This window comes from Anguilla rostrata, chromosome 12 (genome assembly GCF_018555375.3).
Source record: "Anguilla rostrata isolate EN2019 chromosome 12, ASM1855537v3, whole genome shotgun sequence".
Taxonomy (NCBI): domain Eukaryota; kingdom Metazoa; phylum Chordata; class Actinopteri; order Anguilliformes; family Anguillidae; genus Anguilla; species Anguilla rostrata.
The window spans coordinates 532354-550031 of record NC_057944.1 but is presented as its reverse complement, the minus strand read 5'-3'; the positions used below and the strand labels follow the sequence as shown (position 1 = coordinate 550031).

General features: G+C 42.3%; 1 protein-coding gene and 1 long non-coding RNA gene across 6 annotated transcripts in view; both read right to left on the bottom strand.

Annotated features, from left to right (window-relative positions):
* LOC135236708 (nuclear receptor corepressor 1-like) overlaps window positions 1-17678 on the bottom strand; it is a 124797-nt gene that overhangs the window by 103177 nt on the left and 3942 nt on the right. The window contains 1 exon segment of the mRNA XM_064303205.1: window positions 11952-12147. Within this exon segment, the coding sequence (XP_064159275.1) occupies window positions 11952-12059 (108 nt within the window). The 5' untranslated portion in view covers window positions 12060-12147.
* Window positions 1175-4440, bottom strand: LOC135236378 (uncharacterized). 5 transcript variants are annotated; one of them, XR_010324568.1, is made up of 3 exons: window positions 2052-4440; window positions 1330-1871; window positions 1175-1293 (listed from the first exon to the last, which is right to left on the bottom strand). It is a non-coding gene; the product is annotated as an uncharacterized LOC135236378 (long non-coding RNA). The 5 variants fall into 5 exon arrangements; XR_010324565.1 differs by having other exon boundaries at window positions 1175-1871; window positions 2052-2937; window positions 3028-4440; XR_010324567.1 differs by having other exon boundaries at window positions 1175-1871; window positions 2052-3122; window positions 3549-4440.

Here is a 17678-nt window from a genome sequence, read left to right as displayed (position 1 = left end):
GGAGCTTGGTAAACAAAAAAACACTATTTTGACCACGCTCTTCCTCATCAATTCATTTTGTAACCAGTTTTTCGTTAAGTTTGACTACAAGGACTAATTTACAACCACTTTTCATTCATCTTTTGTTGCTGTAAAAGGACAAATAAATTAATTTTTCTTTTTCTGCGGGACCCGAGGGAGAAGTGCGTTAATTCAGCCGTGCTTCTGCGTTTTTCACGGCTTGGAACAAATGGTCGAAGCACAAAGTCAAAATAGTGCTTGGATAATGGAGTCTGGAGCCTTGAATACTGGAAAAGAGGAACTTTAAGTTTGGAAGACCACCCGTGGTGAACCGTGAGTAATACGGTGTTGACTATGACTAAAAAATATGGGCCGCCGTGCTCAGGAAGAGTTTGAATGAATGGAAGAAAGTTTGAATCTTGTTAAATGGTGATTGCGCTCTGAAAAGAATAAAAGAGTAAAAATGCAGGAACAAGTAGACGATGATGAGATGGTGGTTGGGAAGGAAAAGCAACTGTTCAAATTGATCGCATCACGTAGAGAAAAGCTGGGTGTCCTCACGCAAAAGCGTAATGAAATAAATGCTCTTATCGTGGCTGGTGACACAAATGAAGACGTAAAACAACAGGTCGATGTCTTTAATAAATACTTGGCTGAGTTTATGGAGTTACAAATGACTGTTCAATCTTTATTGCCTGATGAGGAAAAGGAACATGATCATAATGATTGGTATGCACCTAAACTGTTACATTTCAAAGAGTTTCTTAACGATGTTGAATTTTGGCTTAAAGCTGATGAGGTGGGTGGTGAACTTGTGCAAGAGGCTGATGGTTTGCAAGGTGCTGCTGTTGCTGAATCCGTATGGCCACATGACAGAGTTTCACAGACCACCAGTAAGGCTTCCAGTAGGGGCAGCAAAGCGTCTAGCGCTCTGTCCGAAGCTCGAGTACAACGCGCTATACTGGTGGCGAAGTCAGGACCACTGGACGAGCAACTTGAGTGATACATGGAAGAAGTGCGAATAAAAGCAAAGAAAGAAAAACTTAAACTGCAGACCAAAATAGCTGAAGCCGAAGCTAAAATAAAAGTCCTTACATAGTCCCAGTTTTTATGCACGGAAAGGAATAGTCTCGCAACTCGTAATATCTATGACAAACACAAACAGAGAGCCACATTTAGAGATTTACTTGCATTTATTGATAAACAATCTAGAATAATGCTGGATCCAATCTTTGGGGAAATTCAAAGTCCATTGAATAAAACCTCAGAATCAAAAAGGCAACACAAAGCTTACTCAAAATCGAACAGCAGGGGGAGCAGTTTTGCTACGGCTGTTTCACCAATGTCAATGTCCGGGCAAACAAAGTTGCAGTCACATAATAACAAACAAGCCCCAACCACAAGCAGTAGTTCAAGTGCATTTACAAAGCCCTGCATGTTCTGCAACAAAAATCATTCATTGGAAGTATGTAAATCATTTCAAACCAAACCAAATAACGAAAAGGTGGAGTTCTTGAAAGCTAAAGGAATGTGCTTTGGGTGCTTAGAAAGAGGACACATGAGCAGAAGTTGTCAGAAGCGCATGTCTTGCAATGTGTGTAAACAAAGTCATCCACAATCTTGCACATGCAAACAAAGGAAAATCAAAGAAAGCCTCAGAATGACATCAAAGAAGCTGCTGATTCCGATGCAGTTGTCTCTCTGGCAACCAGTAGCCTTACTGGCTGGAACAAAAGAGTGTGCTCTAGCAATCGTGCCTGTCAAAGTGAAACTGGAGAAAGGAACAAAATGCATACAAATATATGCTTTCCTAGACCCGGGAAGCTCGGCAACATTTTGTACCGAGGAGTTGTCCATGCAGCTTCACGCCCCTGGTAAAAAAACAGAGATACTTTTGAAAACCAATAACCAGTTATAAAATATCTGGCATAGAAGTAGCTGCATTAGACAGTGACACATTTCTCAAACTGCCTGATGTTTTTACACAAAAATCAATTCCAGTGACACATGACAACATTCCAAAAGTGAAGGATATAAGGAAATGGTCTTACCTTGAGGAAGTTGACTTGACACCAATTGACGCTAGCATTGGGCTACTAATAGGTGTCAATGCTCCAAGAGCTTTAGAACCCTGGAAAATAATAAACAGTGTAGGTAGTGGACCTTATGTTGTTAAAACCCTTCTTGGCTGGGTTATCAATGGCCCACTTGGCTTTGGGGGGAATGGAAATGTCAATGACTCTTCTGTTCAAGTCAATAGAATATCCATCGCAAACTTGGAAAACCTGTTAATAAAATATTACAATCATGACTTCATGGAACAGCATCATGGAGAAAAGCATGAATTGTCACAGGAAGATCAGAAGTTTTGAGAATAGTATCTGATTCAGCTGAACTCAAAGATGGTCGTTACCGCTTGAAACTTCCGTTTCGTAACACCAATGTGATCATGCCCAATAATAGGCAAATAGCCCAACAAAGAGCTCAACATCTGTTGAAAAGGTTTGAAAAGGATAAAGTGTTCTGTAACAAATATAAAGCCTTCATGAATGATGTCATGACAAAGGGGTATGCTGACATTGCAGCCTGAGACTGGCAAGGTGTGGTATGTGCCACACCATGGTGTCTACCACCCACGCAAAAAGAAACAGCACAGCAGCATTTGGTGGAACCTCTTTGAATAAAGAACTGCTCCAAGGCCCTGATTTAACAAATACGCTACTTGGCGTATTGCTCCGCTTTCGTCAAAGCCCTGTTGCATTCATCACTGATATAGAAGGGATGTTTCATCAGGTCCGGGCAGCAAAGGAAGACATCAACTTCTTGCGCTTTCTCTGGTGGCCAAATGCAGACATCTCTAGGGAACTCGTAGAGCACAGGATGCTTGTGCATATCTTTGGTGCACAATCATCACCTAGCTGCGCAACATTTGCTTTGCTGAAAACAGCAGATGACAATCAAGATGAATAGACAAAACTTCTATGTAGATGACTGCCTAAAAGCAGTCAACAGTACAGAGCAGGCTACCTTTATGTATCAACAGCTCACTGAAGTACGTTCAAAAGGTGGCTTCCATCTAAACAAATGGATCAGTAATGATCGTACTGTCCTCTCTGCCATTCCTGAAGAGGATAGAGCAAAAGAAGTGAGTACTGTGGATCTGAGCAAGGAGCAGCTGTCAATGGAAAGAGCTCTTGGTGCTCAATGGGACGTTGAAAGAGATGTCTTTACTTTCAGCATAGCAATCAAGTATCACCAGATAACCAAAAGGGGCATTCTGTCCATTGTATGTTCAATTTATGACCCCTTTTTGGCTCCCATCACACTTGTAGCAAAGCAGATCTTGCAAAGCTTATGTAAGTTGAAACTGAGTTGGGATGAAAAAATCCTGCATGATGTAGCTCAAACTTAGGAAAAATGGCTTGGCTCACTCCACCTACTGGACACATTCAGTGTTGACAGAATCTTTATTCCTAGAGACTTTGGTGACCTCACAGCTGCACCACTTTTGTGATGCTAGTGAGGTAGGGTATGGCGCCGTGTCCTACCTTTGGCTCACAAATGGTAAGGGTGAAGTCTGTGTGTCTTTTGCCTTTGGAAAAGCCAAAGTAGCACCTCTTAAGTGTACTACCATCCCCAGAATGGAGCTAGCAGCAGCAGTCTTAGCTGTACGACTGGATCACATGCTGAAAACAGAGTTGCAGTTCTCATTAACAAATTCCATCTTCTGGTCAGATAGCATGACAGTTCTGCAATAGATTGCAAACACAAGCAAAAGATTTAAGACATATGTTGCAAATCGAATCTCAGTTATTCACTCTCTATCAAAGGTAGAGCAATGGAGGCATATCTCTTCAAAGGAGAACCCAGCTGATGCAGCTTCACGCAGTTTAGCCAAAGCTTTCCTTCAGTGCAAAACGTGGATCAATGGGCCGGAATTGCTTCACAAACACTCTCAATGGCCAGGAACACTTGGAGAGATGGATGTCATTTCGGATGGTGACCCTGAGATAAAGCAAGAAGCTTCTGTTCATGTCACATCTGTTCAGCCAATGGAAGAGTCTTGTCCCACCAGCAAGCTGCTTTCATACTTTTCCAAATGGACAGACCTGAAACGAGCAGTGGCACGGCTTTTAAAGTTTAAAGACACACTAAAACAGAGGTGTGATGAAAAGAAAAAGACAAATAATACACATTCTGACAATAACACCATATTAGATGTCAAACCCAAAGTCCAAATGAAAGAATTGACTCACAAACTTTCACTGGAGGATCTTGATAAAGCTGAGAAAACAGTAGTCAGTTTTGTGCAAAAGCAGCACTTTCCTGAGGAAATCTCAAATTTGAGCAATGAAAAGGCCGTAAAGAAATCCAGTCATCTGCACAAACTGGGTCCTGTGATGGTTGATGGCATCCTAAGAGTAGGTGGTCGCTTGAGCAAATCTGCGTTACCTGAAGAGGCGAAGCATCCTGCTATCCTGCCAAAGAGTAGTAGCATCTCAGAGCTCATTCTCCGCTGTGTGCATGAAAAAGCTGGCCATAGTGGGAGGAATCATATGCTTTCCACTGACCAACGGCAGTTTTGGATTCCTCATGCCAATTCACTGGCTATAAGGGTCATCAGCGAATGCATGACATACCGCCGACAGCGTCAGAGACCTGGAAAACAGAAAATGTCTGACCTCCCATCTGACAGACTTTCAATGGACCTCCCTCCATTCACTCTGCTCGGAATGGATTACTTTGGACCTATTGAGGTAAGAAGAGGGAGGAATACTGTTAAAAGGTATGGCGTCATATTCACTTGTCTAACATGCTGTGCTGTCCATCTTGAAGTGGCCCATACACTTGACACAGATTCCTGCATCAACGCCATAAGAAGGTTTATTTGTCGAAGGGGACAGGTCAAAGAAATAAGATCAGATAACGGAACAAATTTTGTGAGTGCAAATCGTGAATTAAAACAGGCACTACAAAACATGAATCAAAACAAAATACAGAACACACTCACACAGGATGGAATAAAATGGACCTTTAACCCACCTCACTGAGCTCACCATGGTGGTGTCTGGGAGCGTCTTGTGCAAAAACTAAAAGGGTCCTCTGCTCTGTCACCAACCAACAAATGGTTGATGATGAAGCACTCAATACCATATTTTGTGAAGTTGAGGCTATTTCGAACGATAGACCAATAACACCATCCAGTGATGACCCGAATGATCTTGAGGCATTAACGCCAAATCACCTTTTACTGTTAAAAGGGAAGCCCACTCTACCACCTGGTCTGTTTGAGTCTGTTGAGACATATGGAAAAAGGCACTGGAAACAAGTACAATATATTAGTGATCTATTTTGGAAAAGATGGGCGAAAGAATACCTCCCCATACTGCAACAGTGTCAAAAGTGGAATAAACCACACCGAAGCTTCTTAGTTGGGGATCTAGTCCTTATAATTGATGATTCTGCTCCCAGAAATTCATGGTCTATGGGGCGTATTATAGAAACTATGAAAGATTATAAAGGTTTTGTCCGTAGAGTACGTGTTAAGACGCAAACCAATGAATTGGAAAGGCCTATTACTAAGTTATGCCTTTTGCTTGAAGCAGAATAGGTTTGACAATCCTTAGCTGATGTGTATGTAACTTGAGGTTGGATGTTTGACATTATTGAATATTGAAATGGAAGCTGATCTTAAAGCACACTTGAATGCATGCTGTATGTAAATGAAATGATGTACAGTAGATGCATAAGAATGTATTCTTTAATGTACAAATTGGTGCTTAAATGTTTATGTTTACTTTGAAATCTTGACCTCAAAGTTTTTGCTATCATGGACTTTATGACTGAAGAATTTTTTGAGTTTTTTCAATTCTCTTTTTGGTGGACCCCTTTCAAGGACTCTCACATACACACACACACTTGAATGGACTTTGGTATGGATTCTAAACCTCTAAAACTATGTTATGCTTGATTACATACTAATTGATGATGATATACACTTCTTTGGTGATGTACAATACTTGGATGCTTTGCGCTTATTCTTGGTTGATGTATGATGATGTATGAATGAGTAACTTAATGGCTATTGATGTATAATTTTGATAATTATTTGTTATACAAAAATTAGGGGCCGGAATGTTAGCCATTTTCATTTAACATACTGAATTAAGATTTATGTTTTGAGGTATGGCCTTTGAGGATTATGTTTAATGGTTTTAAATTATACTTATGTTTCTTATGCCTAATGCCACGTTTGAGGTGACGTGAGAGGGCAAAGGCTATATGACGTGAGGCGCAGTTGTATTTCGGGTTAGCCGATGGAAAAGGGGGAGCTTGGTAAAAAAACACTATTTTGACCACGCTCTTCCTCATCAATTCTTTTTGTAACCAGTTTTTCGTTAAGTTTGACTACAAGGACTAATTTACAACCACTTTTCATTCATCTTTTGTTGCTGTAAAAGGACAAATAAATTAATTTTTCTTTTTCTGCGGGACCCGAGGGAGAAGTGCGGTAATTCAGCCGTGCTTCTGCGTTTTTCACGGATGGAACAAATTGTGGAAACATGCTGTGTTAAGCTGAACTGGTCATGGTCTGGTGATGACTGTCTCAAGCCTGCCCCCATGGCTGCGTTGGCCCCTGCCTCTGTTTCCCTTAGCTATGCTGCGATAGCCTTATTCTGCCAGGGTTTTCCTTATTGCACGCAGGCACCTCTGTCTCTTCTACTCTGCTTGCTAATCTACCTTTTGAACCCCCTAACAATGTTTTTTTTTTCTCGTTTCCTCAGCTCTAGGCACCTGCCCAGAGCTCTAGCCCAAGTTTGCTGAGCACCCCCCCCGGCCCGGAGCTCCAGCCCTAGACCAGCTAGACCAGCTGGGCACCCCCGCCTCCTGCCACTATTGACTTTCCATAACAAACCGGTGCCTGCCCGCGGCAGATGGGCTCCCCCTCTGAGTCCAGTTCTGCTCAAGGTTTCTTCCTGCTATCAGTCAGGGAGTTCTTCCCTGCCACTGTTGCCCTAGGCTTACTCTTTGGGGGCCGGTTCTCTGTAAAGCTGCTTTGTGAAAAAGCTCCTTTGTTAAAAGAGCTATACAGATAAAAATTGATTGATTGATTGATTGATAAAGCCAACAATAGCCGAAGGTATGCCAGTACAGCTGTGAAAAAAGCTGCTCACTGAACAATGAAATAAACAAGAGGAATTTTTTCTAAAATTGTATCATGTCATTCTACTGTCTATATCTGCGAATAAATATGGAATAAATATACAACCTTACCATTGGTTTTACATGTAGAGATGTCCCTTTCCAGACGTAGTGGTCATATATTGTCTTGGACAATCCGTTTGTGAAATATACTCTTATTTGTGACGCCTGGGTACCTTCCAAAATTGCTGTGCGTAATACCACACGTGTTGTCGTCTTTTCTAGTACAAACTGGCTTGATCGACAGTTAATCGATCCAATAGGTGACAGAATAAGCTTTCTAACGATGTATAATATCTCTAACTTTACTTTTGCAATCGTGTGTTACAGCGTAAAAACACTATTCCAACTCAGAAGTTTTGTCTCATTATAGCTGTATTACGCATTCAGTCTGTGGTAGCAGTAAAAGACACTGGAACTGGCAACATTTTATCGATTAATTTCTGGTAAAATACTATAATTCTTGAGATATTCTGAGCATGGCTAAGGCATACTTTTCCTGATATACCTAACTGATATACTCTTTTCTGGACTAAGTTAGAACTGGGGAGCGACAGCATTGATTCTGTCTCTGTCTCAATCTACTGAACACAGATAAGATTTCATTGTCCAAATGTAAGTGTTACTGCTGAAAATATTTTGGTTATATATGTTATTTTTGAAATTGAGTGTCTTTAAAAAGGTTAGTGGTATTTTAGATTGCGGATATTTCACACTGTAACGTAAGATTTCGTTGGTTTGCTAAGTAGTTTGTGTTTAATGTATGTACCGGATGCATAGACCGTATAAACATATGGACGAAGTGCTCCATGACGTCCACCCACTGATTTGCTATGGTTAGTGCTCACTGGCGCATGAAGCCCAAACTAGGGCGCAGCCACATTGCCCGTTGCAACCAACGCAAGCGCAGTGGAGCGAAAGACGAGTCCCAGACAACAGGAAAATCCACGTCTGGACAACAAGCGTGGCCTTGCAACCACAGAACCGTACTGTCATAACATTTCAAAAAGTTAATTGTGCAAGATACGTTTAGTGTTACGATATTTACATAGAAAAATAGATAAAATAGATCATTAGCTAACTAGCCAGCTAGTTATATGGACAGATAAATAACAGAACTCTAGATAGCTAGACAGATGTATCACAAGATAACTAGCTAGCAAGTTAGCTAGACAGATAGATCGATAGCAAGACAGTAAGCTTGCTCCCCTAGCTAAGCAAATCCCGCTAGTTTGTCTTTTTAAAGAAGCTTCAAAACTGCTTACAAATCTGTTTTCACCAACAACAACATATACAAATTATAAAAGACAAGACTTCATGAGAATCAACTGAAACCCCAAACTGGCCAGAAATCGCATTTTGACATAGAACCTTGTTTATCTGAAAATGTCTCAAATTAACCGAAAGAACTGGAGAGAAGAATCCTTAGAATAGTGGTTAGTACCAGCTGAACGTAGCACACAACATTTTTGGACCTTGGACTTTTAAATGGTGAGATCATATGTAGCTAGCTAATCGGAATAAAACGACACAGCATCACACCTGCCGCTGAAGCACTCTGCCTGGCTGCGAGGATGGGGAAATCCTTATATGGTCATACGGTAGTAGGACAAGCCACATTGCACGCACTGAAATTAACCCAGATTTGGGAATTTTGGTGGAATTATTTTTAAAAATCAGGCCCAGGGGAGACATTACAAGGGATGGGATTAACTAGTTAAACCATCATTTCTTGTGTAAAAAATGTATTGACTTTATATTTCCTCAGAGAAAATTGGCCTCTTTTCAGGCTTTCCCAATTGACTTAATATTGGGTGGGCGGGGTTTCAAGTTCTTTTTGCAACCAGGTGTTGCAGTTCACGCAGTAGCCACTGGGGTAAAAGGCTTCACTCATAGAGGCGAGTTGTTGCCCCTTGTCCGGATGTAACCTCAACTGGAACATTGCCAAAATGTGGTGGACAGTTGAATATTGTCCCATCCCAATACAAGAAAACATCACATACTGTAGAGTACAGAAAAATATACAAGAGTTAATGATTACACATTTAGGTACTGTACCACAATATGATAATGTTTTTGCATTACGTTTTTTATCTGATATCAATGTTTCACATTAAAGCTTCATAAGAGGCTCACGTATATGCTTGATAATGGACAAAAAGCATTTTGGATATATTTCTGGACCCCTAGATATTTTAAGCCACTGTACTGACAGAAAGCTTGTAATTCCCACTTGAAAATGATGCAACAGTGAGTTTCTTCAGTCAAACAGTTGATTTGTAGTGAAATACATGATTATGTTGTGATTTACAGCAATGCATATGTGGTGTGGGGATGGCTGGTTTAAGCAGCCACACCTGCCCTGGGTCAAGCTAATTAGACCTGGCCAATTGGATAATTGGTGAAGAATTAGATAATTGGCCAGGCTAATTGGACCCAGGAACAGGAGTGGCTGCACCTGTGCGTAGTGAGGTAATCACTGCGCACAGGTTAAATCTGCCATCCCCACCCACACCAGAAGCTCTCTGTCATGACAGGGTTTAACATCTGCTCATTTGGCTATACCATCTTGCCAAACCCTCGTGGAATAAATGTGGACTGTTTTAACATCATCTCCCTGTGTCTCTGTGCTGGAGGGCCCCAAAGAAAGCCACTTCGGTGGCCTGTGGCAGGCGTGTTTGCCACAGTGGCGCCCAACGTGGGGCTCCTCCGGCACAGCAAAGAGGCACAGGAGGGCCAGCCAGGAAGCACACTGGAGGAGGGGCGGCTGAGGTGTTCCCGACAGGGCTTCGGGTGGATCCTCCGGGCCAAAAATGGGGAGCTGAAGATGACCAGGGAGGGGAAGGAGGCAATCCAGAGCTGGGATGCTGAGGAGCTGCACCTGGCCGAGAAGGCAGGTCAGCGACGGGCGGTGCACGAGAGGTGGTCGCGCCGTGAGCTGGACTTGGCCGGGAAGGCGGGTCAGCCACGGGCGGCGCACGAGCGGTGGCCGCGCCGTTTTGCTTCCTTTCTCGTCCGTTTTGGTTGTTTTTAGTTCTTTGTTTTGGCCTGGTTGGTTTGCCCGGAGCCCATGAGGGGATAAGCCTGCAGCCGCCTGCCAGCAGAGCCGACTGGCGGCCACCACAGCCACGAGGGTTCCTGGTCCCCAGCACCACACGGCCAGTCCACCAGCCCACCAGCCCAGCCACCCCACCACAGCCCCTGGAACAGCCCAAGCCGGTGACGCCCCCACCAGCCAGCAGAGCAGCCCAGGACTTCCCGTGCTCCGGGAGGGAGGAGGAAGAAGGGCTGCCTTGTCGTCAGAAGGAGGGGCACAGCATGTACTGGACTGTTCCGGGGCCACCCACCCTGACTTTTTTTTTTTAGCGTGTTTACAGTTTTTTTTATTCTTTTTTTTTTTATTTGTCTTTTGCTTTGTTGGGAGTGCAGGGGTGGGAGGCTTCGGCCAGGGATTCTCCCTGGCCTCAGTTTGGCGTTGGGGGTATGTGGTGTGGGGATGGCTGGTTTAAGCAGCCACACCTGCCCTGGGTCAAGCTAATTAGACCTGGCCAATTGGATAATTGGTGAAGAATTAGATAATTGGCCAGGCTAATTGGACCCAGGAACAGGAGTGGCTGCACCTGTGCGTAGTGAGGTAATCACTGCGCACAGGTTTAAATCTGCCATCCCCACCCACACCAGAAGCTCTCTGTCATGACAGGGTTTAACATCTGCTCATTTGGCTATACCATCTTGCCAAACCCTCGTGGAATAAATGTGGACTGTTTTAACATCATCTCCCTGTGTCTCTGTGCTGGAGGGCCCCAAAGAAAGCCACTTCGGTGGCCTGTGGCAGGCGTGTTTGCCACAGCATAATTTATACATTTTGGATAGATCTGGAGACACTGGGTACACTGCTTACTTTTTGATTCATAGATCTTCAGTAGTTCTGCGTACCCACCCTTTGATTTGACGCACTTGTGGTCAAGGAGTTTTTGATCCAGGACATGTATAGTGTAACCTGATGTATATTTGCAATTTCGCAGTATTTCATTGAACTAAAAAAGACCAAATTCATTTTAGATTTTTTGCCTAGACAATTGCATTTGTGGCACTTCATTTCTTCCTAAATTACGAACATAAACTAATCTTAGTTAGTATTGTAAATGGTACAAATGTCTTGCTTCATTTAAGCCATTTTCAAGTCTCTGTAATGCTCACATCTGGTGTTATAAAGCTTTAAATAGGGTACTCCCTAAATGGGCAAGGATTGGCCAGATTTGGCATGTGCGCAAAGGGGTTAAAAACCTTAAGGCGGATATGATTTCACTCGATTTAAATTACCCCTGCACCTACCATCCCACACCTCCACCTCCCACGTGGCAAAATGACTGGATAGACTTCCAATAAGTAATTTAACAGTAATTAAAGCCAAAGAGGACTATTTTGAGGAAACTTTTTTTAAGCAAAAGTAATCATTTTGTTATTGCAGGTAAAATTGAAAAAAATGTGCATATATTACCTGAATTCTTCTCTACCCAAAGTTTTTTTTTTTTTTTTTTTTAAACTACAGGTAGCCTAATACTTTTGGCCTGTACTGTAAATTCAGCATTTTCACCAACTCGCAATGCAAAAGACCCTCCCAAAAAGTGACCTGCTACTCACATTCACCTTTTCCCTCCATTAATGTGAGTCTCAAAAAAACAAGGGTTGGCTAAGTGGGAAAGGAGAGGTGTGGCCTTATTTTGGGTGCAGAGCAGCAGATGTACCTGATGGTGGCGCCCTGCGGTGAAAGTGTAGTGGGTGGAGTGGGGTGGGTAGCAGCTCTGCTCACTGCTGAAGGGCCCCTGGCTGGCTGAGGACCCAGAGCTGGACATCCTGGCAGGAGCAGGGATGGAGGGCTGGAGGTGCTACCTACACAGGGTTCAGGGCCACTGCAAGAGCACCGAGAGACACACCAACCACCTGTGGACGACAGACACGGGCAGCCATTTTACTGATGGAAACCAGCATCGACGCCAATGTTAAAGGAGTACCATGGTGATTCTCACACTTTCTCGGTTTTATGTGCTATTTGCACAAGAGGCATTGAAGAAACACAATGAGTAAAGTATTAAATATGTCCGTTCTGTATTTTTGGAGAAATATGCATTTTAAATTTATCGTCCTATTTTCAACCGGTTGAGAAAGTTGTCAACTTGGTGCGTCACAAATACAGTAACCACTCCCCTTTCCACACCCCGTAAACCCATGGATAACTCGAGATCCATAGTTTGCGCCGCTGGCTTACAGGCAAGACAATGCAAATATTTGACTAACGTTAGGTTCACTTAAATTAGAGTGCCTTTTAAGGACTATTAGATTATTTCTGGTTATATTCAGTTAGCTAGCTAGGTAGTTTGCTTTCATAAGGCAATGTTATCGATAAGGTTAGCTAGCTAGTTTGCTTTTACAACTGGGAAATTTCACGTTCAACCACCATGTTACTCCTTTAATTAAGATGTAGAACTTCTGTTAAAAAGATTTGGGGAAGTTGCAAGCTACACTAGCAAGCTTTATGTTGTCGTATTCTTGCCATGTTTTCATTTATGCATAGTTTTAGGACATTTTTTTTATTACATCAGTTTTAAAGCGTAATGAAGGATATTAAGAACTGACTGAAGTTTCTGCCGACCTGCCATATTTACAATGGCTAGTGTCAGAAACATAACCTGGCAGTACAAGCTGCACTGGAGTTAAGCACTGCAGTTTAGCAAAGTGTATTTTGCTTTAGACCACAAAACCAAAAATGGCCCTGTACCAGCCTCAGTAAAGCCAGCTGGTCAAGTATCCAAAATATTCTCCACTAACAAACAAACTGTTTGGGCCATTTGTAAACATATAGGCCTACTAAAACTGAAATAATAGCAAAAATTGCCAGAATGTAAACTGTCCCTTTAACACACAGAACAACTTTTCACATTAACACTTGGTCAAATAAATGTTGCAATTTTTTTCTCTTAACAAAACGTCCAGACAGGCCTATCTCAAAGCTGCAGTATTCCCTGTCAATTCAGAAGGCCACACTTAAGCTCAGAGATCTTCCAAAACACATGAAGTCAGCCAAAATATGGTTTTTACAAGCAAATGCAACTCAAGCAAGTTCAAGTTGAGCCTGATTCAAGCAAATCAGTCAGACACTGGAAGAGTTGAAAATAAGGTAACAGCAAAAGGTATGGAATGACAAGGGAGGTTCAGTCCAAAGAATCTGCTTGCGTCCAACTGTACAATCGACTTTCATTCACTTTTGAACTTTTAGCATGACGAGGATGGATAACCAATCCACTGCAATCTATGGCATCAATCACTCAATGAAACACTTCTGTGTCACATTGTGTACAACCTGTGATAGAGAAAAACTGACTGTGTCATGACATGAAATCAGATTAATTTGGGAAGGTTTCTGCTGATTAAATAGCAGTCTATGCCCTTAGAGTGACTAAGTAGGCTACATCTGATTGAAACCTGGAATTTATATGTAAAACATAGGCTAACTTTTTCCAGATTAGGGATGTTAACAGGTAATCTATTAACTGTTCATTATTAATAAGGTTGTTAATAAGAATTAATTATATTGATTAAATGGTTAAATTTCCATAAACAATTTCAATGAATAACCTAACATAGGCAATTAGATTTTACATTAAAGACATGTTTCTCCATCATTATACACAAATCCCCTCGACTGGTGGAAAGTTGACGAGTCACGGTTCCCTCAACTGGCATCATTTGCCAAACATTATTTGCCCAATAACATCAGTGCCATCTGAGTGCGACTTCTCAGTTGCTTGTCTCAACTTCAGCAGACTGCACACCAGACTGACCCCACAGCATGTAGACATGCTCATATACTCTAACCAGACTGACCCCACAGCATGTAGACATGCTCATATACTTTAATAAAAGTGCTTAGGTGTTAAATTAGGTAATGGCACATAGGCTGTGTAGTCCAAGTTATGGATGCATGTTACAGCCTTCAGTCTTTTGTTGGGGGTCTCATAGCACATTCTATTTTAGGCCTTTACTTACCTTCCTTGTTTTCTGCACATCAAGAGGCCTACTTTACAAAGTGGGGAACCCGCTACTATTCTGCTGAATGAACAGCCTACCACTTGTACTGCAGCACAAGATTTACACTATTGAATAAATCTGTGTTCTTTTTATTATAAGACCATGTTAGCGGGTAAAAGTGTTGTCAGAAAGACAATAAAAATTTAAAGCAGTGCATTTGTTTATTACGAAGTTAAGCATGAATACGCAAGAAAGAAATAGGCTATCTTTTGTCACCATCGCAGTGGAAGTTCAGCTAGCCCTACTGAATTTAAACCTCACTCCTATTAAACCTTAGCATCAGAGTGAAAGTAACCGCAAAGTTTCTACAAGTACACTACGCCACAAGTACACTATACCACAAGATCTCTACACCTTCCAGTGGTTCTTTCCGATCATAATGCTTACAAAAATTCCCCTCTCACCTGGAGAAGCCAAGAGCAGCCAGATGATGTTTCAATATTTCGCTATTACAGGATGAACAATTCATTGAACAAGTGAATGTTCAATGGGCAGAATTCATAATATGAACAAAGGGTCAGTCAGTGGCACCAGAGTTTTATGGGAGGCAGTTAAGACGGGCGTTCAAGTTCAGCGAACAAGGCAAACGTTTGCAAACTATTTCAAATTTTTTTCCGTTAGCTTTGTGTTCGCTTCGAACGTTTGCAAACATAAACGGTCTGAAAAGGTAGTTTGCGGCGAACAAAAATGGACACTGGACTGAGGGAAATGTTACCAGACTGGTATTTCAATGGAAGATGCATGGCATTCACCTGTGTCCAGAATGTACACTAGTCAGGCATTCACCTGTGTCCAGAATACAAACTAGTCAGGCATTCACCTGTGTCTAGAATGCAAACTAGTCAGGCATGTACCTGTGTCCAGAATACAAACAAGTCAGGCATTCACCTGTGTCCAGAATACAAACAAGTCAGGCATTCACCTGTGTCCAGAATGTACACTAGTCAGGCATTCACCTGTGTCCAGAATGAACACTAGTCAGGCATCTTTCACAGTTAGAAGAAACTTTACGACAACGTGCGCATGGCCTAAACAAGAACCGGCTCCCCTAAAGTGGCGGACGGACAACCAAGTATTAACCTTTTCCTCCAATGCTCATGCTGTGCTAATATTTTGTAAAGGTTAAAGGACGTCAACATTAACGCACAAGGTGCATAAAACCTTGGTAAACCTGAAAAGTAATGCCAGGTGTGTCCCTATTTTTTCCTGCAATAGCATTGCTTCAGAGCCAGCAAGTCCCTGGCACTTTCATTTAATCTAATGTAAATTCATTTTATCTAATAGCCTACATTTTTATTGAATGTTCTAAAGAATATTCTTTGTCACAAGTAGGTAACATTATTAACGATGCTCTATATGCATGTTTTAATTATAATGCGGCAGAGGTTATACAGCTTATTTCTATGCAATAAACGCAGTGTATTAGGTTATCCTTTCCTTGTGAGCATTTTAATTATCGAAGATACAGAACAGAAATTTGAAAGCAAAAATAAATTGCAGACAGCCTGCTGCACCATCCGACCATGTCAATATGCCACCCTGCTGCACCATCCGACCATGTCAATATGCCACCCTGCTGCACCATCAGACCATGTCAATATGCCACCCTGCTGCACCATCAGACCATGTCAATACGCCATCCTGCTGCACCATCCGACCATGTCAATATGCCACCCTGCTGCACCATCAGACCATGTCAATACGCCACCCTGCTGCACCATCAGACCATGTCAATACGCCACCCTGCTGCACCATCAGACCATGTCAATATGCCACCCTGCTGCACCATCAGACCATGTCAATACGCCATCCTGCTGCACCATCCGACCATGTCAATATGCCACCCTGCTGCACCATCAGACCATGTCAATACGCCACCCTGCTGCACCATCAGACCATGTCAATACGCCACCCTGCTGCACCATCAGACCATGTCAATATGCCACCCTGCTGCACCATCCGACCATGTCAATATGCCACCCTGCTGCACCATCAGACCATGTCAATACGCCATCCTGCTGCAATTAAAATTGTGTTTATTAGAATGGCAAAATTGTACTTAATTGTAGTTCATAAAAATTATGGAAGCAGAACCACCAAACAATCGTTATCGATAAGGGCCGATGTATCCCCCACATAATCGGCCTCAGTATCGGTCAGAAATTTTCATATGTGCATCCCTAAGCAAAGATCTAAGAACTGCTAATATTAGGCTAACTGGTCTTGGGTTTGGTCAAATATCCAGCCTCCAGAAACCCAGATGTCCAAATGATACTACATAACATAACATAACTGTTATGAGAACTCACCCCATGAAAGGGGCGGCATAGCTCAGGAGGTAAGACTGATTGTCTGGTAGTCGGAGGGTTGCCGGTTCAAACCCCGCCCTGGGTGTGTCGAAGTGTCCTTGAGCAAGACACCTAACCCCTAACTGCTCTGGCGAATGAGAGGCATCAATTGTAAAGCGCTTTGGATAAAAGCGCTATATAAATGCAGTCCATTTGAAAGCTAGCCAGGTTTTCACCAAATTATTCCCCCAACTGTCTTTTCTTTCCCCAGGGAACTCCAGGTACATATATGCATATGTGGGACTCTGTCCTGATGTTGATGTTTTTTGGCGTTCTGTGGCATGAGTGCTACCACTGATCGCTGGGAAGAATGCACCTGTTTCCCCCGCTTTGTTGTTTCATGTCTCAAACCTGACTTCTTTAATTTACCCACTTAATATACCACAGTGGTACTTGTCCTCTATGGACATTTTGAGTTTAGGGTGCCCTGTAGCCATAATGCAAGGTGCCAAACAGAGTAATGTACATTTTTTAAATGGTATCACAGAAAAGATTAAGTTTTAGATTACTTGACTTGTGCTGAAGATAAAGTTATATAGTTTGAAATGTATATGTATGTACGTACGTACGTATGCATGTATGTAAGTAAGAATAAGGGCTGAGGTTTCGCATAGGTTGATATTTCTCTGTAGTGTATCATCATGTAGCTTACTGGCAAACTGCTTCCTCAGTGATTAAGTAGGATTTATAAGTGTGTATATGTATCGTAACCCAACGATAGGAGGCGCCACCGGGGAGGGGTGACAGGTGCAATAATTTAACATAAACACCAGAACGGATATAGGCCTAGTTGTCTCGGTCAACGTAACCGGGACTTTTATTTTGAAAACAGGAAAACAAGCAAAATAATACAAACAAAAAGGCTAGCTCCAAGTGAGCCTAACTACACTGGTCTTTTGGGCCCTGTCTAAGTCGGGCAGCTAAGCTGCTTACCGACAAGACAAATAGTAGACAAAAGAGTGGTCAAAAAAACAAGCACAGTTCGGTACACGGTTCAGTTCCTCACAGAAAAATGGTCAAAAGGTAATCGGGCACTCA